The 25,391-nt window shown below is 32.2% G+C and overlaps 1 protein-coding gene across 1 annotated transcript in view; it reads right to left on the bottom strand.

The window, feature by feature from the left end:
* Positions 1–70: 70 nt before the first annotated feature.
* Positions 71–25,391, bottom strand: part of LOC132726057 (E3 ubiquitin-protein ligase rnf213-alpha-like) — a gene marked incomplete at its 3' end in the record, with an annotated part of 89,048 nt that continues 63,727 nt past the window's right edge. The window contains exons 30-43 of the mRNA XM_060711304.1: positions 23,340–23,432; positions 22,721–22,855; positions 20,381–20,547; positions 19,844–20,066; positions 15,619–15,789; positions 14,308–14,370; positions 13,516–13,625; positions 9,096–9,233; positions 8,247–8,409; positions 3,910–3,986; positions 2,272–2,413; positions 1,511–1,704; positions 370–528; positions 71–203 (exon numbers count right to left, since the gene is read on the bottom strand). Coding sequence (XP_060567287.1) covers positions 71–203; positions 370–528; positions 1,511–1,704; positions 2,272–2,413; positions 3,910–3,986; positions 8,247–8,409; positions 9,096–9,233; positions 13,516–13,625; positions 14,308–14,370; positions 15,619–15,789; positions 19,844–20,066; positions 20,381–20,547; positions 22,721–22,855; positions 23,340–23,432 — 1,968 coding nt within the window. The remainder of the gene's footprint in view (positions 204–369; positions 529–1,510; positions 1,705–2,271; positions 2,414–3,909; positions 3,987–8,246; positions 8,410–9,095; positions 9,234–13,515; positions 13,626–14,307; positions 14,371–15,618; positions 15,790–19,843; positions 20,067–20,380; positions 20,548–22,720; positions 22,856–23,339; positions 23,433–25,391) is intronic.

Below are 25,391 nucleotides of genomic sequence, written 5' to 3'. Positions count from 1 at the left end.
GCCTGTTTTTTATATGTTTAGGGAAAATCAACTTTAATATTCTGTTAATGACAAATTAAAAAAGTCCAACCTTTTCAACGAATTCAGATTGATCATCCGTCTTAACAGCATTTGTATTAGCTTCCCACGTGTAAAGAATGACTGATGAACAAACATCCTCGTGATATCCAACAAAGTTTTCACTGACAGACAACCCGGATTGTCTGTTGAAAAAAGATAAAACAAGCATGTGAACTTTGTAGTAACTACATATATTTTGAATGTTAAGAGACTTTCTTATTGGCTTTGTAAAAAAAGGAAAAATCTTGTAAAACGTTTTAATAGAATGAACATACCTGTTTTTATGACAAGCGAAAGTAAATTTATTACCCTGAAAAAGCGTGTGCCCAGTTTTTCAGTTTTGAAGCGAGTTCTTGTTGAGTGTCCGTCAGCATTGTGTTGATATTCATAAAATGTTTCTCCAAACGGTTGATCAACGGTATTGGAAACACTTTGTACACAGTCTTCTTCTCAGCAACAACAATAAGTCTGAAGGAGAAAGTTCAGCTTTCAGTTACTAAAAACTGTGTCAAATAAAATATCTTTTTAGACAACCGGAAATTTTTATATTTAACGGCGATATCCAATGTATATAAAAAGGGTAAAGGTCTTGGTTATTATAGTGTCACCCCTATTGAAAAGGCCAGCCATTCCTGACTTATGATACACTTTTTCTTTCATACCATGTACATCCAACTCTTACCACTATGCCATGCGTCAGGTGGATATAAATTTGTATCCATTTATTTTAACTACCTCATGGCTCACGAAGCGACCATTTCGGAATGAGTCTCACGAGGAACATTCAACTGAAGTTTTTAACGCTCGAACCTTCGACCCCCACCCCGCGATCCGAAGACGGACGCCTTATCCACTAGTCCAACAGTACCGGTGTTTAAATACATTGCTTAATCGGTATCTTCCTAGAGATGGTAGTAAACGATATATAGATTTACGATATGCTCATTGATAATGACAATATCGGATACAAAAAATGCAAAACTTTGTAAGTAAAATTCACAAAGGAATAGATTATTTGACAGTTGTAAATTATGGTTGACAAACAAATGTCCGAAAAACATATTGAAAATAAATAGTATTACATGCCTTAAGAGTTATAAAAATTCTCTCAAGCAAAATTGATTAAAAAAGATTAGCTTAGATTACGACAAATTTTAAAATGAAAAAAAAAAATATTAAAATAATATTTAAATCAGCAATTTTCGTGATATAAGGTTAATAATTTTAAGCCTTTATATATAAATTATATTATAGATTTAAGTAAAACGAAACTTTTACCAAAGCAAAGTAAGTTCATACAAAAATCTCAACATCAGCATAATTAATAAAATATCTTCAATATTGCGAATACTGTTTTTAAAAGTGGTCAGATAAATCTTTCATATATACTTTTACTCCATATGTTCTAATATGCCTTAACTTTATCTGCTGAAATATCAATAAATACTACCTGAAATTTTCGTGAACAGTACACTTTACTCTGTGTGTTCCTAGACCAAGATCGACGTATCTGTCGCCACCAAAGTACACATAATACTGGTTTAGGGCATCATACAAGCTTTCATATAGGTTTTCCAAATTCAACAAAAGCACTGTTTTACCAGCTTCCATACACAGCTTAATCTTGTTTATGTTTCTGCATACCTTAAATAAGAGAGAAAGCTTTAATACTTTAGTATGATATACTTTTTACTTAAGGACCATGAACTTATAACTGTTGTTCAGGCATACTTGACAATGGTTAATATAAAGTTCTAGGACATTGGACTGATCCAGTTTTGAAACAAACAAAAGAACTTTTAACACAAATTTATTTGTGCAGAGGATTTACAGGCTATGTTACATGCTTGCAAATAAGCTCTAGCTAAATGTTTTAAGAAATATACGTATAAATACAACATGTATAAAACATAATTGAGGGGACTTGTAAGGCATAACTAAAGAACGAAATGAGTTTCCGTTAAAAAACATTTGGCTTTCGTAAATAACTTTGCATAAGACAACCTAGCGTTACATTAATTTCACTTGAATCATCTTTAAAACCTTTTATAAAATGTGTCGCATTTCCTTGATGTTTGTTCTCGCTTTATTTATAACACTTTTTTCAAGATTTTCGTTTGTGCATTATTGTTGATAATATTGTTTTGAAATAGAGTATTCAGATACTCAGACCTTAACCGGAATAATCATGTTACATGAAAGATAACAAACCTGGGTGTACTCTTGATCACTAGGAAAACTGCTACCAAATATTGTAATTGGTCTGTTCTGAATCCCTCCAGATAATATTTGTTGTTGAATGATAGACAAAGCTCCGTATGTTTCCGTTATGAGCAACAAATATCGGCTCTCCCTGAGTATAAAATACGTAAATATTCTGTTTAAATAATACGAGAATTGATCAAAAAGTTCTTGACTCGATGTACTGCCGGTAGTCAGAGAACCCAACTAACGGTCTTACTTTTCAAAATAATCGCCCTCTACATCAATGCACTTTGCCCACCTGTGCTCCAACTTGTTTAACCCTTCAAAATAACACTCTCTATTTTGGTCCTAAAAGAACTAATTGACTGCCTTCATGACATATTCATTGCTACAAAAACGTCTACCACGAAGCTTGGTTTTCAGTTTCGGAAACAGGTAGAAGTAAGAGGGGGCCAAAAATATGACAAACAAGATCAACAAGGAAAGGCGGCGTTCAATGAACGCAACCCCCACCCGACCCAGCAAAAAGAGCCAGCGTCCGGAGAATAGAATATGGGGGATTGGAAAGAATTTCAAAGCCGCAGTCAGTTGCAGCAGCCATCGTAACTTGGGATGTATGAGCTGTCGCATTGTCGCGCAGGAGCAGAACAGTCAGTTTGCCCCTCCTTTTAGGAGCAATTTCTTGACGTATACGTCACAATTCGTCGGCATAGTACGTACCGTTTATGGTACGACCTTGCACACTCTTGAATTTCTTCGGAGGGGATGAGCCATGGTGATTTTACTGCATGCTCTGTTTGTTTTGGATTCTGGATCGAAGTGATAAGTTACGATCCGGTAGACAAAATCAGGTTCATCCTCGTAGCGAGACAAAAGATATCTTGAAGTGTGATGCCTGGTCCGTTTCTGGTCGACAGTCAACTAACCGGGGACCCATCTAGCCATCTCTGCCCCTCATAAATTCTGCAGCCCTTTTTTCTAAAGTGCTTTAGGAAAGGGACTCCTTCCAAAGTGTATCCATGAAGTCTTCATGGATTTTCTTTGGGGGGGGGGGGTTCCTTTTTTACAGAGGTACTTAATGACGGCTCTGATTTCAACTTTTTCCATTTTATCTAAATGACACACCCCTTTACTGCTTAAAGTGTGTTTTATGTTACTTAATTTGTGTAAAACCGCCTGTAACTCGGTCAGAAATCTTCAATAAGATATCGGTATTGACGTATTGTGTGTAGATGTCAATGTAGTGGCTAGAAGAATATTGGGCCTAGAACTTTCTGATCATACCTCGTATGGCTGAAACCATCAAATTAAATTTACACGGTCAAGGAATACAAAAAATAAATAAACATTTTATTCATAAATTATTTTTGCTCCAATTTTGAAGTTAAAACAAAATACAGAATTTAGCATAACCTTGCATATTCATTTAAGTAGATGAGAAAGCGTACGAAGCTGTTCACCATGTATGTAATGTATTAGCATATGATTTATATAGCGAACGAAAATTTCCCTGTTCTCATTTGATAAGAAACAAACGGAATAAACTAGGTAATTTACAAGTAAAACTAATGAATAGGGGGGGGGGAATAATATTTCATTTCTTTTTCTTAAACTACTAGCATTGTCTTCTTAACAAGTAAATACCTGTTCATATTGTTCGTATCAAACAAGCATGCGTGTATCAGACCTGCAGTTGAACAATCAGGATCAGTTTTCCTTGGCTGAAAAGAAAACAATTTATGTGTTGATAACATGAAAGAGACAACTTTTAACATATAACTCTATCATTCTGAAACCTTACACATTTGTCGAATTGTCGATATTTATTTCAAAATTCATTCTATCGACCATATCAAAGCGCGAGCTTAAGATCAATAAGCCAAAGAGAAAAAAAATAGTTCAATCTAGGGAATGTTCATACAAAAGTAATTGTTTTAACATTCAATGTTACACACGTTGCCATTTCATTTCATTGACATAAGTAAGAATTGTTGCAAAGGAATTAAACTGATTTAAACAATTTATCAATTTGTACTTGTTTGGTACTTATCATGTGGCATTAGTTTTTATGTATTTAGGAATCTACAAAAACGTGACTCAATTTTTAAATCATTATTTTACTTTTTCACATTATAACTATTGCAAGTTTTATAGAACAGACATGTTGTTTAAAGTCAATTAAGAAATAGGAACATGTTTTTGGTCACGATGAACAAAGCAAAAAGATGGCCGTCAATCGATGCATTATTCCTAATTTATTGTTAACAATTCATATGATTTGGATAAAAAAAAACACTTTCTACTTTGTTGAACCAAAGACACGTATTGTTTGACGAAAGGTTTAATGTCAAGCACTTGGATATTGGTTCAAAATGTTGTTAAAATATTCTATCGAGATTTAAAGTGGTTTGTTCAAGTTATCTGAACAAATCTGAACAAACACTACAAAAGACTATCAAAACTGACAAGTATCAAGTTGAATGAAGATAAATTATACTATTCATAGCACAAAAAACAAAGTTCATTTGTTTTTCTAGCTCAGGAAACGTGTAACTTCTTTGTTTCTTTTTTGCTCGCTGTCCTGACTTCGTTATGGTAGCCAATAAAATAAAAGTACAAACATTTAGTACAAGATTTCATCAGACTTGTCAACAGTCAGCGCGCTTCACTTTTCTCAGTCCATAATCGTTCAATAAAAAACATAGAAAAGGAGGCATAATTCTGTAAACATGATTAACAGATTTACATGCCCTTGATAGTCAACAATTATTTAAACTTCAATAGATTTTGAGAAAAAGTAAGTATTTTAAAATAAAAAAAGCGGGAAAAAAAAACAAAAAAATCTTAGGATTCAGGATTAGTGACCAACTATTCCATGTTACAATTTAATATCTTTGATGCTTAGAAATGTACCTACACAAAAAGATTATCATAGAAATTAAATGTTAAAAAGGAAGCAAAGCGGAGAAGAAACTAGAAATGTGCCACGGATGCCCCCGCAATAACTGCAGCCAAAATTTCAGATGTTATAATATTAAGTTCCAAATTTGTTTGCAAAAATTATTTTTTTCATTTAAAGTTCAAAGCCCTTAAACTTTTTCAATGTTAACACAAACCATTTTTATACAATGTTCAAGGCACTGAAATTATTCAGTCTTAACCTTTTGAAAATAGCATATTGCATATTTGTAGCCAAAATAATGGCTACATACATTTCCACAAAAGTATGAGTGCTGAAACTGAAAGTTCAAAATTTTTCCAACATTCAGGAAAGATAAGCTTGTCCAAAATCTTTGAACCACGACCAAATTCAAACTTAAACTGCTTTTTCCTAAGATGTATCTATATCATTTTCAAAGTAAAGGGGACATAACTCTGCCAAAAAATCATCGAACCATGACCAAATTAAAACTTCACCTGCGCTTTCCTTTGACATATCCATATGTCAAATTTGAGTTGAATATGTAGCACTGTTGGGTAGATAATGAACAGAAACTGTAAATTTCAAATTTATTTATAAATTTATTTTCAAAGTGAAAGGGGCATTACTCTGCCAAAAATCATTGAACCATGACCAAATTCGAACTTGGCCTGCGCATTTCAAAAACATATCCAGATGTCAAATTTGAGTTGAATGTGAAATACTGTTGGGGAGATAATAAACGGAAACTGAAAATTTCATATTATTTTCAAAGTGAAAGGGGCATAACTCTCCAAAAATCATTGAACCCTGACCAAAATGGAACTTGACCTGCGCATTCCTGTGACGTATCCACATGTCAAATTTGAGTTGAATGTGTTGTATCATTGGGGAGATAATGAATGGAAACTGAAAATTTCATATTATTTTCAAAGTAAAAGGGGCATAACTCTGCCAAAAATCATTGAACCATAACCAAATTAGAACTTGACCTGTATTTTCTCATGACATATCCATATTTGAAGTTTGAGTTAAATGTGTTGTACCGTTGGGGAGATAATGAGCGGAAACTGAAAATTTCATAAATTTTTCAAAGTAAAAGAGGCATAACTCTGCAAAAAATCATCGAACCATGACCAAATTTGTTTGACCGAACTGGACCTGTATGTTCTCATGACATATCCATATGTCAAATTTGAGTTGAATGTGTGAAACTGTTACTAAGATAATGAACGGAAACTGATAATGACGGAATGACAGAATGACGGAAGGACGGAATGACGGAAGGACGAAAGGACGGAACAGGATAACACTATATGGCCCGGCCATTATATGGCGGGGGCATAACAAAAATGTAACCTTTTTATCAACACATTCCAATTAAAAAAATAACAAGCGTTCTTAGTTCCAAGTGATAAACCTTAATACTCAACAAAATAAACCTTAACAAGAGGGCCAGGATGACCCTAGATCGCTCACCTGCCCCATTGAACTCAGCCGAGCAATTACCCGGACCAGCATCCTGACTAATTTTCATGAAAGTTGAGTAAAAATGTGGTCTCTAGAGTGTTTACAAGGATTTTCCATATTAGGCTGGTGTGACCTAGTTTTTGATCCCATGAAACCCATATCCATTCAGAATCTTGACCTAGAAATCATCGAAACAAACTTTCAGACCATATTCCATGATATTTGGATCTAAACAGTAGCCACTAGAGTGTTAACGAGATTTTCTATTTTTAACTCCTGTGACATTGTTTTTAATCCGAAATGACCAATGTTCGAATTCATCAAGGCAATTACCTAGACAAGCATCTTGACCAAGTTTGATGACAATTTAGTCAAAAATGTGACCACCTGAATGTTCAAAAGATGTTTCCATATTTGGGCAGTGTGACCTTTTTTTTGACCCCAGGTGACCCACATTCAAACTTGACCTAGAAATTATCAAAACAAACTTTCAGACCAATTTCCAGGATATTTTGATTAAAACAGTAGCCACTAGAATGTTAACAAGATTTTTTTATTTTTAGTTCCTGTGACATAGTTTTTCATCCGAAATTATAAATGTACTAAGTCCTTCGAGCAATTACCTAGACAAGCATTCCGACCAAGTTTGATGATAATTGAGGCAAAAATGAGACCACTAGAGTGTTAACAAAGTTTTTCCATATTTCGTCGGTGAGACCTTGTTTTTGACCAGAGGTGACCAATATTCAAACTTGACCACAAAAACAAACTTTCAGACTAATTTCTAGGATATTTGAATGAAAACAGTAGCCATTAGTGTTAAAAAGATTTTTCTATTTAAAGCTCCTGTGACCTAGTTTTTCATCCGAGATGACCCATGTTGAAACTCTTCCGAGCAATTACATAGACAAGCATCCTGACCAAGTTTGATGATGATTGAGTAACATATGTGACCACTAGAGAGTAAACAAGGTTTTATTTTATATTTGGGCGGTGTGACCTAGTTTTTGATCCCAAGTGACCCATATTCAAACATGACCTCGAAATCATCAAAACAAACTTTCAAACCAATTTTCACGATATTTAGATGAAAACAGTAGCCACTACAGTGCTAACAAGATTTTTCTATTTTCAGCTCTTGTGACCTAAAGATGACCGATGTTGAAACTCATCCGAGCAATTACCTAGACAAGCATCCTGACAAAATGTGATGATGATTGAGGCAAAAATGTGACCGCTAGAGTGTTAACTAACAAATGTGGACGAACGAGGGATATAAGCTCAGGTGAGCTAAACTTGAAAAAATTTTCAAATTAATTTGTATTTCATGTTTGAAGTGAATAAGTTTTATATGGATTTAAATAAACAAATAGCTTACTAAGGGTGAAAAGCTAAGTTGGAAGATAGCATACCATTGCATATTAAAGCATTCTAGGATTTTAATCCCTTTACAAATGGCAGACTTAAATAAAAATTAGCAAGAAAACGAAGTTTGAAGTAATAAACTTTTAAAGTCGCCAACGCCAACTAGACTGTTATGATAATAGCTTCATTTCTTTCTTTCCAAAGCTGAGCTTAAACAGGAAACTACCTCTTTTTCTATATGCATCACTCGTGTAAGATGACTTTCGAATCTTTCAACAGGGTCAACAGTCTCCAATCCATCAAAATTACGTTTAACCGAATGTACCATCTCATGCCATGTTGGACTTTGTTTCGACTTATCAACAAAAGCGAAAACCATTTTAACAAGACTGGAATAGAATAAATTGTGAACAATAAAGCATTTTAAATATCAATTTTTAAAAGTTAAATGTAAAAAGGCAACAAATACATTTAATAATTAGCTATCATAAATGTAAATGAATGTTATAATAGTCATTATGTACATGCTATTCTGCTCTTTTACCTCTATTTTAAAATTTGATACGTTTTAAATTATCTTGGGTCTGGCCCAAAAGCTGACGTTTTTCAAAATCGTACGGTCTACTCTATTTGTAGTTTCCAAGGCAACGTGTCGAAATCTAAGATCATTCGTGTCAGCATACGCATTAGCAAAAAGTTCCAATACACCTTCTTTTACTACACTACTACGCAAAATTGTATTACAAATACAGAGAAATCAATAATGGTTAGACATAATGATTCTTAAAATAGCTTTTTTGTCTTTTATTCGAGCTTTTAACTCCTTATTGTTTTTTTAAGACACCCGGGCACTATGATATAGGGTGTACAGCTATACTGACAAAGAAAACCATGTGTGCCCCTTTTTTGATCAAATGCTGAAACACCGACCGCCTGTTAGCAAGCTGAAGAACTTCCTCACATAATAGAATCCGAAACGACTGTCAAAATTTGAATACATACGGCGATGAGCAAGTGCTTGGACGCCACTCGGCCATTGAAGCCCTTTTTACAAGAAACATCCTAAATGGCATACCTGTAAAAATCTCTCAAACCGAAAAATTCTCTCATTTCTTCAGATGCTTTGTTGAAGACCTCTAAGTAGGAAACTGCCATAGGCTCAATCAGAGGTTCTATCAATGATTCAAGCTGCTTCGATGTTTTGCAAATTCCGCTATAAGAAACATTTTTATATTTTTGAAATATATATACCCTAAACTTCAACCTAGATTTAACTGTTTAACTAACACTAATATAAGCATTGATTCACACATTACAATCGCCAAGATTATATGATCAAGCATGCAAAATATTAAAATGTGCACGTGTAATGAATAAATGAAAAATAGTTATACTATAGTACTCAAAGTATTTTCATTTCAGTGTCATTTCATTTTCAGAACAATTTAAAAGTTATTTTGTGAAAGCATGGTAGACCCGCCCGCCAGGATATAAATGCTCCACACAAAAGCTTTCTTTTTAGATATAATTTAAAAATGTATATCAAATATTCTTAGTTGTTATCGTTTTTGAATGCTGAGTACTGAACGGCACAGTACGAGAAAAAAATCCGTGCGAATCGAAAATTCAGTCAGCGAGAATAGTATGGTTTAGATAATTTGACATTGGCAGACCTGAATAATTTGACAAAATTCCGCCCATGAAGGATGACTATGACACTTTGTCTGTCGAAATTAAACAGAACTGACACAGGTAGCTGCAGATGTTTCAGTTCAACAGGCAGTCTTGATAAATTGCATTGCCTTTATCAAAGGTTATACACCTGAAACTACCACTTTTAAATTTGTGACTCTACAGTCAATATCAGCTTTCACTCACCTTAAAAATTACCTATCGATGTCACAACCAGACTTTTAAATGACATTTAAACATTTAAACATGGCTAAAATTTGAATGTAGAATTCTTGTCGTTTCCAATTGCCTAACTCTTAGAAATAATCTGATTAACTGCATCACAGATATCCTTTAGTATGTAAATGTCAATTCTGCTGTTCGAGCCTGTTCAATTCATGATAAACTTTCTCATTTCATGAACTAATATAGTTGATAGCTTTTGTTCAGCATTTATAGTTATATATTAACATGTTAAAAATAGGTAAGTTGAAGAAGTGCAGTTTGAAAGATTGAAGAAAGTTTGATGAACCATGCTACAACATTGCTGCTACCGGTATGTTCAACTTTATCCACCGTTAAATGTGGATATCTAACTGTCGGGTTTATTAAAATGCAGTTTGAAACGTGCGTAACTTTCTAGCATTGAAAAGAAAATCAGAACAGCATTAATTTTTATTTATTTAATAGTTTGCCCAAACTGTGTGTCATTTGTGCTAGATAGCAAATTCCATGCTACCAAAGGATCTCGATTAAAATTATATGAATTGAAATTCACTGCCAAAAGTTTACCTAAATGACTTTGTACCGGGTGACCCAAGGTGCAACTTTGACTATATAAACAGACATTCATATGTTAAGTTTAGCGATTCAGGAAGCAATGGGCGCTTACAGTGTTCTTATAGTAAGAAGATAACAGCCACACAGAAAGAGATGTGTAAGTTAAAAATATGGAGCTATTCGCAGAAATACATAACCAGTAACTTGCTTATCACACAGGAGACATGTATAGAGAATAGAATTCCGAAGCCTTTTTGGGAAACAAATAAGTGATAAAGCTTGATTTCCCAGAGAGGCGTCTTACAGGTGATAGTTTTGCTAGTATTAATTATGAACAGTCTGAGGTTGATAAAAGAATATGTCATTTAGAAACTGTTACTCATTTAGCTGATGCATTCTCAATAAGATTTCTAGAACCAGGTAATACATGGTTAAGACTTCAGGACTAGATATTGTAAAAATAAAAGTTCAGTATCCTGGCAACTTAGAGTTACGTTCATGATTAAAGGTCAGCAATTAAGCGAAAAAAATATCTGTTCTATGTATATACTCTTTTGATGAGTGAAAAAGGATTTTACATCATGTACAGAGATTTTCGTAGCTTACTATGTGTAGATGATAACGGAAATTGCAAATTTGTAACCTATGTTTCAAGTGGCCACAGTTGAAGGGACAAGGAAGTATTAGTTGCCATGGGTAAGACTTTTTTAATATATGATCAATATTTACAATGTTTTTATGACTACTAGAGTATATTTACACGTAAAAAATAAAGAAAAAATTTATGATTGGAAAGTTTTTGTTTCTTTGAATCAATCTTCATTTAAAACTATCATCCCATTTTAGGTTTGCTGCTGAAAGGCAGCAGGTATCGAATAAAGAAAAACCCATTGTGTCCATATATGGTGACTGACGTAGGGCAATATCATAAGGTTAACTTATGGTTCAGATTTAAATTTCACTTATGATTTTGTAACTTGCTGGATATTATGACGTGAATTTTGCTTGAAGAATTCCTCCCTGTAACATCTGGAAAAATCAACAGAAAGAAAGAGCGATGTCAATGCTAATCTTAGAGGTTTAGTCATGTGGTCTTATGTGACGCAGTTTGGATGAGGAAATGAACAAAGCTCTATCCTTAGCATCTTTAAATCAAGTCGGGGTTCTTGCTGAAAATAATCCTAGGATTATAGGTTATGTGATAGACTCTGTTGAACGAGTTAAAATGTTGCTTGATAATGTTTTTGCAAGACTTAAATGGAAAGTTAAATTTTTGCATAGCAGACCTACAGTTGCTAATCAGGAGAAAACAAATTTTGCAAGACATATCAGTAAATTGAACATGTTGACCCTTTAAGACCCAGAAAAGTGCATGAAAGCCAAAATTATAATGAATTTGTTACTGTGGGCAAAGTACGTTTATGCATTACATTCTATCAAAAGTGTTTTCTTGCAACTCGAAATATTTGCATAGCTCACAGGTTACGACTGAATTATTAATATTTGAAAACCTTTTTTCCTTGCTAGGTACTAAAAAGAGTACATGTTGGGAATAATTTTTTAGACATTGAAATAAAGTATTAAACAGAGGTTCTTAAAGGTATTTGTGCTTTTATTTTGGTGTTGACAAAAATGATGACATAGAAAACCAGTACCCCTCAAGTGATGAGTGTAAAACAACAAGTATCTTTCAAAAGATACACGACCGAAGTAAAACTTGTTAACTTGCGTATGTTGTTTCTACGTTTTCAATACATGTATATATCTTAGCAATGCTTGTATAACAATAGCATAATAATTGCTTGTAGAAAAATGGAACTTGGTATGGCGCACTGTTCCTAAATAAACATGTCGCATTTCAGTAAGTGAACTCAATTTTAAACACTAACATTTACGCAGTCGGTAGGCAATTACATCATAAATACTTGATTTTTATGTAACAATTTATGAAATTACAAACATCAATCAATTGAACACATCAATGATCATATAATATACATTGTATTGGACATATATTGAACATCATTAACGGAGGGTATCTGATAAGTTCGGATTTTGTGTTTGTTTTTTGACATTTTTATGTGCATGAATAAACTTACAGGATCGTAAACGTTATTGGTGGTGTTGTAGTTTTTCCCATAAATTATAACTCAGTAAGTTATTGTGTAAAAAAACTCATTATGCTTTATTCAATAAAAACTGTTCACTAGAAAAGGTAACAAGATCTAAATGCATTGCAAACTATGTTGATGGAGAAAGTAGAGTTAAATAGAACTTAAATATCTGAGCAATTGAACTAGAAAGTTTAAGAACTATCCTGTACATTTTATTTCAGAATCATCCTGTACATTTTACTTTATATTGGCAAAGTCTATCTTTTACATTTTATTTAAGTCTTATTCTTTTACATTTTATTCCAGAGCGGGCAATGAGATTCCAAGAATTCAGTTCACATATAAATACAGGGACAAGTTTTCTAAAAATTTGTACTACAGATATTCTTGTTATATTTCAATGTAATATATATGTATTATTATCTTCAAACTAGACATTTTCAACCATTACATATTTAACTAATATCAAATAACATTACGTTTTAACATGTTAAATGAATAACCAACAACTATACATATTATCTAGTCATACTGGAATTTAATGCTTGAAATATAAATAAAAACTCGACATACACGGTAAAACACACAGGACATGCAAACAATGCAAACCCGTAATTTAACCTATTGCTCTATGATACGTAGTATAAGTATTTCACAGAACTAAATGAATTTAAACACACCTTATTTTGTACATCTTACGAATCCTGTCGATTAGTATATTGTGTGCAGTGACAATGTAATTAGTATGCAATTGACTGGTTAATAAAACAAAACATTATATTGATCTTTTAGGTCCACAATAAGAATTTAAAATAAAAAACGATAATTCATCATCCCGCCCCATTCTCCCCCAAAATGTGGATGGAAATCTAGTATTTTATTTTCTATTGCATAAAGACTCAAATACTTTAATTTTATTTATGACTATACCTTGCCGTCATCTTAAGCTCTTGTTTATCTGGAACTTCTCTCTGAACTAGAATACCTCTATTCATTTTGGCTGGATCTAATGCCCAGTTTGAAATGCCAATAAAAGCAACCTAAAACAATATGGTGTCTGTGAACATTTAACAATGTATTATAAATAAAACTAGAAATTTCGCTGAAAAGCATATTTGTAAAAAGCAATAAAAAGTTGTAAAACTTAAATTGCTTGACACGCTATATAAATTTAAAAGTCAAGATATCATTTTTTCTTTGTTTTTGGAAATATGTAAGTGCAAATTTGAGAACACATTTTATGTACAAAATTGCATAAATCTGTCAAAATGCAATGGGAACTTTACTAGACATCCGTTTCCGTAGTTTTATAAGTTAAACGTTTACCTTACACATGTACAATTTTGCATTTTTTGGAGGTCCTTTAGGGATTTCTTGGTAAGACTGAGCTAAATTCTGCCTTTGTAAACATCGTTTATTTTATATTCACGTGCACAGGTTACAGAGATATGAAAGTTTATCTGTTTGGGACATTTGGAGTATTAAAGAGATTATCTGTTCTAATTTGTTCAATTATAAAATTATACCATACTGGTTTCAAAAATAATACAGTTAATCGGGACGGTACAGCAAAACAATTAGAACTGGACAGGATATAAATATCCCTATATAATAGTCAAATTTTGTTCAATGGGGGTATAATAAGAATTTTAGTAAGAGAACTAAGTATATTGCTGAAAAATATAGCGGCTGCCGATAATTTGTGTTTCATTGTCATATTACCTTCTTGTAATCTTCTGCTTCTTCATCACCTTGACATCCGTCTTCTAGCAATGGATGTAAAGTCTAAAATAAAAGGGATGGTATGTTTATATAAGTTTATGATTAGACATAAATAAAACATATAGATTAACAAGAATACTGATAATTCATTTCAATTCCCTCAGTAGAAACATATGGCTTAAAGGCTGAAGTTTCATTTTCTTATTTTAACATATTGTTTAATTCGAATGCATGAATCCTATACAAGACTATGATGGCTCTTGATCTGTTGTCTTATATTGTCATTTTTTTTTCTATTTTAGTAACAATAACCTTAACCTTAGTGGATCAAAAAGCAATCCATAAATCAGCTTGCTTTATACAAAGTTAAATTACAACACTGCATTTCAAACTCTTATTTAAAAGCAATGTTTCCAAGTAAACTTGCTACGGGATTACAATATATCATTTGAAACTGTCGTTATCGTTAGGAAACTTTGAGCTTTGTCTTATCTGAAAACCTAAATAGGGTAAATGTTGTTTTTTTTCCAGAATATAGGTCTTCTATAATTAGAACACCTATTTTAATTACTAGGGCAATATGATACCCGAATAGAATAGGTAATACAAGTAAGTAAAACCTATATTCTAGAGGTAGTTTCGTACATATTTAAGGAAATATGCGTTAACCTTAATCACGTAATAGACAATTTGGACAAGGGGACACTCAAATGCAATCCTAAGCGATGACTCAATATCAGCTACCTTTATCGAGCGAAGACAATTGTCCTATTTTGAGTAACAGTAAACTTGGCCTAGATTTAAGGGGGGCCCATATAGCAATCTCTAGTGAGGTCTCTACAACAGCTTGCTATATAGCAAGTTTCATTATAATAGTTATTCCTAACTCTAGTTATCGACCGAAAACAATTTTATATGTTTTTGTAATAGTGGCATTGACTTAGGGTGTCAAAGAGCAATCCAAAGCGAGTTCTCCGCATAAATTTTACATATTGCAAAGTAGTTTTCTTTGAAAAAGTCGACCTTAAAAAATAGTAAATGTGGTTCTTGCTTATCCATATACAATCGTTCAGATATATAAACCTAATATTTGATCTACATTTAAGGTTCTATCTTGGAAAATACAGATTAATACTGGATATTTCGATTTTGAGCTTTTGCTTTTTACATGTTCATAAACAACTATCACACGAAAAATTAGCAATTATTTTCTGAAAAGGTATTCGACTAAGCAATCTGCAGAGGACAGCTAACTACGATTTTTTTAAATATTGGTCCTTTCTATTTTGTGTACATGTCATTAAAACTAACCTTCAATGGCATCCGAGGACTATCCTCTGCTAGTCCCACCTCATCCAATACGACAACTGACACAAACGAATTCAAATCTTTGTCTTCTTGAAATTGTGCACATTGTTTAAAAGTTCCGACAATACCTTCCGGTGTAGAAAGCGGACTGCATTGAAAGGAAACCATCTGAACCTGTTAAAATTACATTGGTAAAAACTTTAGATCGCAAATATTGGAGGAAGTAGGAGACAATGATGACCTTTTCTGGTATGTGTAGATTATATACATATTAATTTAAACTAAATATTTATACACAAGTGGATTGCTGTATATTGATATTCACCTTTAAAATATTGAAATAAAAGTTATGTTCTTTATCCCTTTCTTAACATAGCCCATTAAAAGGGATTTTTGTTAAACAAGTAAGTCTTTAGTATAATGAAGCCTCCCGTTCTAGCTATTTCAGAGGCATTATTTGAAACAATAAATTTACTTAAAACCAAGTAAACTGGTTGATTCCCTCTGAAACAACTCACTTGATAGAAACTTCTTTCTTAGTATTATGAATTTAGTATTATTCATTATAATGATTCAAATCCAGCCTAGAATCAAATACACTGCAAAGTATTTAATTTAATGACCGTGCATTACATTGCAAAAAAATTTAAACTAATTAGATTAACCATTCCAATACAAAACCTTTGCAAAGTTATTAATTTAAACTATTATTTTTCAAATACATTTGTAGCCATCATTTTTTCTTACACCACACTTTTGCATTCAAGAGAGTAATGAATGTTGTTTTTACTTCAAGGTACTGCTAATCCGCTGATTTTTGAAAAAACATTGCAAACATTTACATTTTGATTCCCTTTTTCGCTTAAATGTATTTCTAGTAAGATATATAATTATAAATAAATGAACAATATTTAAGTGGTTATGGCAGAAATCAAAATGTTTTAAAAGTTCATCATCTAAATACAAGCAATCATCTAAATAACGGAAATAGTTTGGTCTTAAGTAACAGTGACATAATGATCATTTTTATTGTCAAATTGAGCTTGATTTACTATATATTTCAAAACATTGACTGCTATGATGATAGACCAACAGTTGATATAGGGAAATGTTTAAGATAAAATATAAACATGTCTAAATTATAAAAAGACTGTCCCGATCTTTTTATAAATTATTCGTTACAGGTAAATCCGATGGATACTTTCTTGGGCCACATTATTCATTTATCGTTCAGAATTAGAGTCAAGAATTGAAAGGAATTATGATGGCCAAATGTAAGCTTATTTTAAATTTTTAACCGTTCACTCACTGTTCACCATCATTGAATGGACATAATATCACTTAAAAGTGATAAATATAATATAATCTTTCTTGACTTAATACATTTAAACAGAAGTTGAAACCTTCTGTCTTAAAATCTACATAATTAGTCAGTATTGAACAAATTTGTGATATCTTCCCATACGAACACTACGCTTTGTTCAAACAAGGTGAGATACATTTTCACATGATATACATGTATAAGACCATAAAGTACTGCACCCTTTTACGTAAGGAGATAAGAAATTGTAAATACATAACTTCAAATTAATGTAATGAAATGAATAACATTACATGTGATACCAAAGTTACCAAAGTATGTTTATTAACACTTAACTTTCCATTTCTCGAAAAAGTGTAGTTTAAGAGGACTGAATTGAGGTTTTTAGACATGAAGTAACCAATAATAATTTTAAAGGTTTTTGTACATATGGATGTAGGTCTTGACCAATAACTCATGTACATGATGTCAGCTCACTCGCTCACTTCGTTTCCATGGAATAATCAATTTTATTTTGATAATTGACTCAAAAATGAAAAGCGCTGCAAGGCTTGTTAAACAAATTGGCCAAACATTCTTATAAAAATCGATGATCAGTTTACTTACGTGTATATTAATTGGAGAGGTCATATTTTTTATGTAAATCCTAGACTTAAAATTGTTTGATAACCATACTTTATGCCCGTTTTGGAAAATGTAGAGGAAATGTTTCAATATACTGACCAAAACATTAACCGAAAATTTGCTTATTGGATTTTACAAGAAACTTTTATTTTGATACTACTTTGATATACCATTTATTTTAAATTTAGTTCCCTTTGTAGAAAAAATATCCCTTATGCGCCAAGAAAAAATCCATTTCTCTGGCATATTATCTTTCAAAATATTTAACAAAATGAAGTGTAAAACAAACTTTCATTATGATACTATATTCAATATATATAATAAATTATAATTTGTTAAAAAATTGTTATTTATAACCATTCGTTGTGTTTTTTATGAAAAAAATTCCCAATGGTTTTGATTTAAACAAATCTTCCACAACAGCAAAAATATCTCTCGCATGCTTCTTTTTAAAGAAGCAAACTTGTATATAATTTATTGCATAGTTTTTTTAAATTCTAGATGTACCAGTTGAGTTAAGAAAGAATTGCAAACATGATGGTTTTAGACTACTGGAAATCAGTGAGTTTCTTTAATCTTGCAAATGTATGCTCATTTATCAAATTATGCTATTTAATAACACAAGAAATCAAATATAGTTAGTTTAAGCTGAATTAAAATTCTAAAAATGAAAATTGTGCAATTTTTGTTTATATAAAACATTCGCAGATGTATTCCTAGGGCTATGATTACGGTACCTTTTAAATGTGATATTCGTGCCATTCCATTAAAAGAGACGTATGGTCTCATATAAGAAAGGTGTATGTCTTTCACGAGATAGACCCACTTAATGATGCTCAGATAAAAAACTTCATGCCGAGAGTTAATGATATCTCTTACAAAGGCTATTTTCAAATTAAGGTCACTTGCATATGTTCATTTAAATATAAAATACCGAACAGATTCCCTAAAACACACCAACACCTAAAATTGCATAATTGAATAAATGCAGAATCGGGTTGATATGCCTTTTTTATCAGAATCAGTTATTCGTTGGTTTAATAAATTCAAATGAGAGTGAAGTGGGACTGAAGATCAACTCCATGCTCCGTGAACGATCTGCAGTGTAAGGTGGATCTCCCATTTGCTTTAAGTTTAACAGGAATTAAAAGGCTGGCGTTCAAAGCGCTATGTTGTTTTTCAATTCACGGACATTAACAAATGTTGTCATCGTTGATGGAATATTGGTGGATTTAACGATCCAAAACAAAACCTACAAAACAAGATTTGGGCTACAAAGTCTGACAAAAGACAAAAACAAAGTAAACACAATTTAAGCAATTTTTAATAATTTGACCTTGTCTGGCAAATTTGATGTTCTGACTTTCGGTTTCCTTTGCCAAATATAAATTTAATCTGCAAATAATAAATTGTTCAAAGTTATGACAACATAATTGAAGTCGAAGTTTGATTTCATATTTGATATTGACAGTCACTGTCATTTTAAGGGTAATTTATATACAAAAATACATAACAAGTAACATGTCAGCGTTGTGTTCTTTTATCCAAGTATAAATCAAATCCATAGATGGATAACAATATTATTGTCAATTGTAGCAAAGTTCACTTATTTTATCATATATGCCGAATCATGTTCAATTAAGTATTCCTTTATGTCCTGTCCAAAGGATAGTTGTACCCAAGTAAGAAGACAATCCATTTATTACTAATTAAATTAAAACAGATTAAAGCAATGGCAATTACTTGACTTTCAAGATCAATGTCAAAAAGACATTGTCCTTTAGACTGTTGTTCTTAAATATAAAACCATCCATTGTTTAATTGTTAAAACAAAGTTGTAATCAATTAAAGCAAACATCAAGCAATGTTCAATGACTGGACCTTCAAGGTCAAAGTCACTAATGAGTGAAGGTCATTATCAATTAAGCCTTCTTTCAGGTTGTTTCCAAAGGATTTTTGTGTCCCAGTATGAAGACAAGCCATTCCATTGTAACAAAGTTATAGCTAATTCTAAAGTATAGCAAAATCAAGCACAATTTACACATTTGATCTTGAAGGTCAAAATCATCGATGAGTCAAGATCAAGTTGAGTCTAGTTTACTTGAAGGTCTTGTTCAAAGGGTCATTGTGTTCAATTATGAGACAAACCAATACAACAATCAAACAATAATGATCACTGGTAAAGTTTCTGGGCGGAAACAGGAACGGACGACATGACTTTAGCAAGAAATCGATTTTTTTTCTTCGAAAAATCCAGTTAACAAAACATTTTTCTAAACTTACATGTTTAAGGCGTTTGAAAATGTCATATTTTGCTGCGTTGCCTTGCATCGCGTCTGAAACGATCGTTTTTGCCAACGATTTAGAGCTTCCTGGTTTGCCAACAAGAAACAATGGCAGTCTTAGTTCTACACAGACCACCATCATGAATACATTTTCTTTCAACGCTGTATTGCAAGCGATAGTATCGTCCAAACGGACATTGTCAAGGTAAACCTCTTGGCAGCTATGCAAAACAATTAAAGGGTATCTCAATAATAAATATTTAGACAAGAGTTATATTGACACATATTAGTTTCTATCTTCATTTGCTGAACAATATGTTTTAGCAGATCATGCTGATTTTAAATAACATACAGTCAAGCTAAATATCCCAGAAGACTTTTTATACATTATTTATTATAAAAGAATACTAATTTTTTAAATAAAATGATAAACTAAAGAATATGAATAAAATTTCATTTTACAAAACAGCACGACGCCAGTTAAGATAAACACAAAAACACAATTTATGCAGTTATGCAGTTTAGAAATGAAGACCTGTCTATTTCCTGTCCAATTTGTGTGCTTCCATTTTCAAGTCCACATGGCTTGATAAAGAATTTTGCTATTCTGTCCCTGTATTCTTTCCTTGATCTTAGGCAAGCGTGATAACAAACGCCAAGAGCCAAAACCAATGACCTAGTTGTTCTGTCAAGGGTGTATTTCTGAAGTAAATGCACATTTGTATGAGTCTTACAGTTGTAGTGTATTGAATTTATTAGTTATAATGTCACAAATACCATGTATTAAACAAGATATGTTTGTAAAACATGTATGCCCCCTATCGGCAGCCAATTTGTCATTAGATCAGGTTATTATGCATGACTTCTGACCCAGTGAACAAGCAATTAATAAGGGTTATCTAGTATCTACTGGTCATGACTAGTCACAAGGTAATAATTATTGTGACCCCATAGGTTGTGTGCAGCAATTAAAGTTTAAATTAAAAATCTTACCAATTAATATACACATAAATTTTATGAATCACATAGGCCTCATTAATGACAGCCAAGTTGTTATATTACATAAGACCTTCAAATGTGTATACCAAAAGCACGTAAAAATATCAACCAAGGCAACTTGAGTTGTTGAATTATTGGTCAGAAACGGTCATTAAGTACAAGGTCACTATGACATTGACCCCTTGACCCCAAAATCAATAGGGGTCATCTACTGGTCATGACCAATCATCATACCAAGGTTGAAGTTCCTAGGCTTAAGGGTTCTTTAGTTATTGATCGGAAACCGTTTTTACCTACAAGGTCAATGTGACCTTGACCTTTGACCCCTTGACCCCAAAATCAATAGGGGTCATCTGCTGGTCATGACCAATCATCATACCAAGTTTGAAGTCCCTAGGCCTAAGCCTTTTTTAGTTATTGATCGGAAACCGTTTTTACCTAAAAGGTCAATGTGACCTTGACCCATTGACCCCAAAATCAATAGGGGTCATCTGCTGGTCATAACCAATCATCATACCAAGTTTGAAATTCCTAGGCCTAAGCGTTCTTTAGTTATTGATCAGAAACCGGTTTTACCTACAAGGTCAATGTGACCTTGACCTTTGACCCCTTGACCCCAAAATCAATAGGGGTCATCAACTGGTCATGACCAATCACCATACCAAGTTTGAAGTTCCTAGGCCTAAGGGTTCTTTAGTTATCACTCGGAAACCATTTGGTCTACGGACCGACGGACCGGACAGACCGGACGGACCGACGGACCGACAAGTGCAAAGCAATATACCCCCTCTTTTTCGAAGTGGGGGCATAATAAATACTTTTCAAGTAGAATTTAAGTTTCCATTCTGTACAAAGAGAATGGGAAATCCCTTACGTTTAAATGAATTTTTAATGCTTGCTTTAGATATGCATTTATGTAGCTAAAACGCAAATGCATAATTAGCAAATTATGGTAGCTTATATGTAATGATTTTAATTGGGAAATATTTTCAAGTTTTTATTCAAATATTTTAGAAAATTTGTTCAATATTATTAATACGTACATCTGAAGCCGTAACAATGTATATAATATTGTCATTCAATAGGTTTGAAGTTTTAAAGTTATTTTGATTCATTTGCGATTTAAGCGTAATTGATAATTTGCCGTAACATTCCGTCAGGAGGCATCTGTCTGTAAGAGCATTTTTAATCTTAACCAATACACTTTTATTCTATTAGCTGGAGTATTAATACATTGGCGCAATAAATTTGTTTTTATTTAGATTTATATAATTGCAACATTGATCCATATAAGACATTGACATTCAGTTAAAAATTAAAAAAGTCAAGAAATGTGCCACTATTACTTTTACTTTTATATGAATTTTGCATATATGGAACTTGAAAATGCACTCTGTACAATACATTTTTACGATACAACAAAATTTTATATGTGCGTCGTCATGATTCAGTTAACACTGTTCAAAGATACATTCTCAATAGTGGAATTCTGAACTTAATAATTACTGCTTCTCAGGATTTCTGCAACTTTGACTTTCGTAATGTCAAAATATACATCACTGGTTACACAAATCTTCATAAAGTAAATAATGCTGGTATTGGCTTGTTATTCTTTCAATTCAATATCGTCATGGCACTAACATTTAATGAATATATCCCTCACCTGTTTAATTCTAATTATCAGATTAGTGGATATTATAAGAATTTAACCACAAAATATTTGTTAACAAAAGAGGACATGCCAATGTTTGTGGTTACATCTATTGTTATTCAAATAAAAGGTCCGAGTAGGGATCTATCAATTTGCTAACACTAACCCTTAAATCAAGGATATGTCTATTTTTTAATTTTTTACACAAATTTCTTAATCTTTTACCTTTTGAAGCTTGTCACACATTTTCTTATCTATCGATGTAAAAAGTAGGCCATTCTTTAAACTATCCTCATAAAACCAACTCATTACGGTCAGTGTTCTATCAACATCTCGAAGAGACACAAAGCTACATTCATCCTATTGAAGATTAAATATTTATGAAAATAAAATAATATAATATCTGACAAAACGTTTTACTCGATCACGTTCAAGCTTAACTGCATGGAAGATAAAAAACAATCAAAATTAAAGACATTAAATTTATTTAGAACTAAACAATTCGTAGAAGTTTTATTTTTAATTTCACAGGGATATCGTTTTTATATAGAATGTCTTTCCTCGCTAGGTAATAAGCTTTTTTATCTTTAGATGTTTAGCTGATTATAAAATGCATCTTCAGTTATAAAGTAGTAAGCATTGTTTTAAATCAACAGCCTTTAAATTGCTTCCATTACTTAAGAACATTTAGATGATTATGTTGATAAACACGCATCATGCAATATTGATTTTTAAAAGTAAAATGTTTTTCTTGATAATGAACATTTAAAACATTTTCTTGATAATGCACATTTAAACACACAACCATCTTACAAATGAAAATATAAATATTTAAATCACATACCCTCTGTTGTCGCATGTAATTCTGTGATTCTGTAAGAATGTTGCTGATGACTTCCTTTATATTATCTGTATCTGGAATCTTTTTATTTGATATCTACAGAAAAATACTTTTTTAATCATACGGACATTAAATTAATTTTCAATTAAGAAAATAAATACAAGTGATATTTAATTGAACTGACCAATAAAATGACTTTTTATCATACTAGGCAAGATAAAATAGACTGGTATAGAATCCTTAAAGAAAGCCCAAAACGGCTAAATTGAAAATGTTGCTGGCTGGGTTTGATCGAGTCTGTTCATGGACGGTAAAAATAAGTGCAATCCATCGATCACTCTCTTTAGTACCGATTAAAGAAGTTTGCAACATTTAACATGAAATGGTAAAATTTTTAATTTAGAAGCATCCACAGATGTGTTCATGCGGCGGAGCCTTCAATGTAACACGTTAGTGCTTTTCAATGAAACGCGGTGTGTGGCCCCAATATAAAAGATTGCGTGTGCCCTAAACGAAAATGGAAGGCACATAAAATAAAATTGAATTTAAAAAGAGGATCAGATGTTATGAAGCCTGCACATATGTCACAAGCTCTCAAAAGACAAATCTATAAAGGAGGAAAGATATCCTAAGTGTTATTCAACATTATCATCAGTAAGAAATACTGGCCCATCCAACTATGAAAAAGCCAAATAGAAATACCAACAAGTACACAACACAATAATAATGCCGTGTTGAAGATCTTCAAGGATCGGGAAATAACATCTCAGATTGTCTGTACGAAGCGACTTTTTACGGCCTCCACACTGTACAAAGACGCTTATGTATGCTCTATGATAAAAGGTAAAAAAAACAATCTACGTTAAAAGAGTTCATCAACAAGTATGCCTTGTAACCAGCCAAATGTAAGTGATCGTGCCAGAGCAGCAAGTTAAGATGCTCTACATCTATAAAAGCTTTATTAGATAAGTAGAAACAACTATTTGTCCTCACTTATATTAACATTAGTAGTTGCTTGCATTTTCAAATGATAAAGGTTGTGCAGAGAACCTTTTTATTGCACTAATGATCTCTATATCAAATAAATAAAATATAAAGGTCTTATAGTCACCAATTATAACTAAATATTAAAATACAAATCTTCCTTTATAAATTACATTTAAAGGAATTAACCCCTTCAACCGAATCAATTAAAGGATCTATATATTTTGCAAATGTAATTTATGTAACTTTAGCTGCTTTATATCCATAGTTAAATGGAAGAATGTACTTATATTCAAAGTCATGACATTTCGTGGTTTTATCGAAATGAGGGTTCTTAAATTCGCGGATTTTCATTATCTTGTTAAAAAATTACCTGGAATCTTACACTTAACGGTCGGACTTTTTTACTCCGATTGATTTGATTACAATTACTTTCAATTTTCTTTGTAATTGATTATGATGCGTTACTCAGACCTGCCTCTGTAATCAATTAAGTTACAAATACTTTAAGATTGTAATTGATTTATAATAGATTACATTCAATGTACAGAAGAATCCCTACGTATAACCATCTGGGAACAAGGACCACTCTACTATTAAGACTATTTTTAAAAGATTCTTTACGTCAATGGTAACATGATCCAGAATTGAAACCACCCCGTTTGTTCACTTTTAAGACCACCAGACTCAGTCCAAATTCTTTTATTAATCTCAATTTGACCAAACTATTTTGAGACCCCTGATATTAAAATCAATTTCAAAACAGTTTATTTACAATAACACTCAGTTTGTAAAATTTTCAAAATTATGAGCAAATTAACAAGTTGACATGAACACAACACAAAGATAATTGTATAGCATAGAGGACAACAATATACAATGTAGATTTATCTATCTATCTATACTAATGAAACTTGGTTTCCCAAGGTGTGAAAAGCTGTTATTATTGGGTCATTGTATGAATAAGGTAAGAAGGTAAATTTTTAGAGCTGTTAATCAATTATTTTGTGAAGAATTAATATTTTACTTGATTTGTGATTTATTTATTCAGAACAATTTATTTACAAAATG

This window comes from Ruditapes philippinarum, unplaced genomic scaffold (genome assembly GCF_026571515.1).
Source record: "Ruditapes philippinarum isolate M1 unplaced genomic scaffold, ASM2657151v2 ctg364_1_1_1_1, whole genome shotgun sequence".
NCBI classification, from domain to species: domain Eukaryota; kingdom Metazoa; phylum Mollusca; class Bivalvia; order Venerida; family Veneridae; genus Ruditapes; species Ruditapes philippinarum.
The sequence above is the reverse complement of the archived record's forward strand: the minus strand, read 5'-3'. Positions and strand labels throughout refer to the sequence as shown.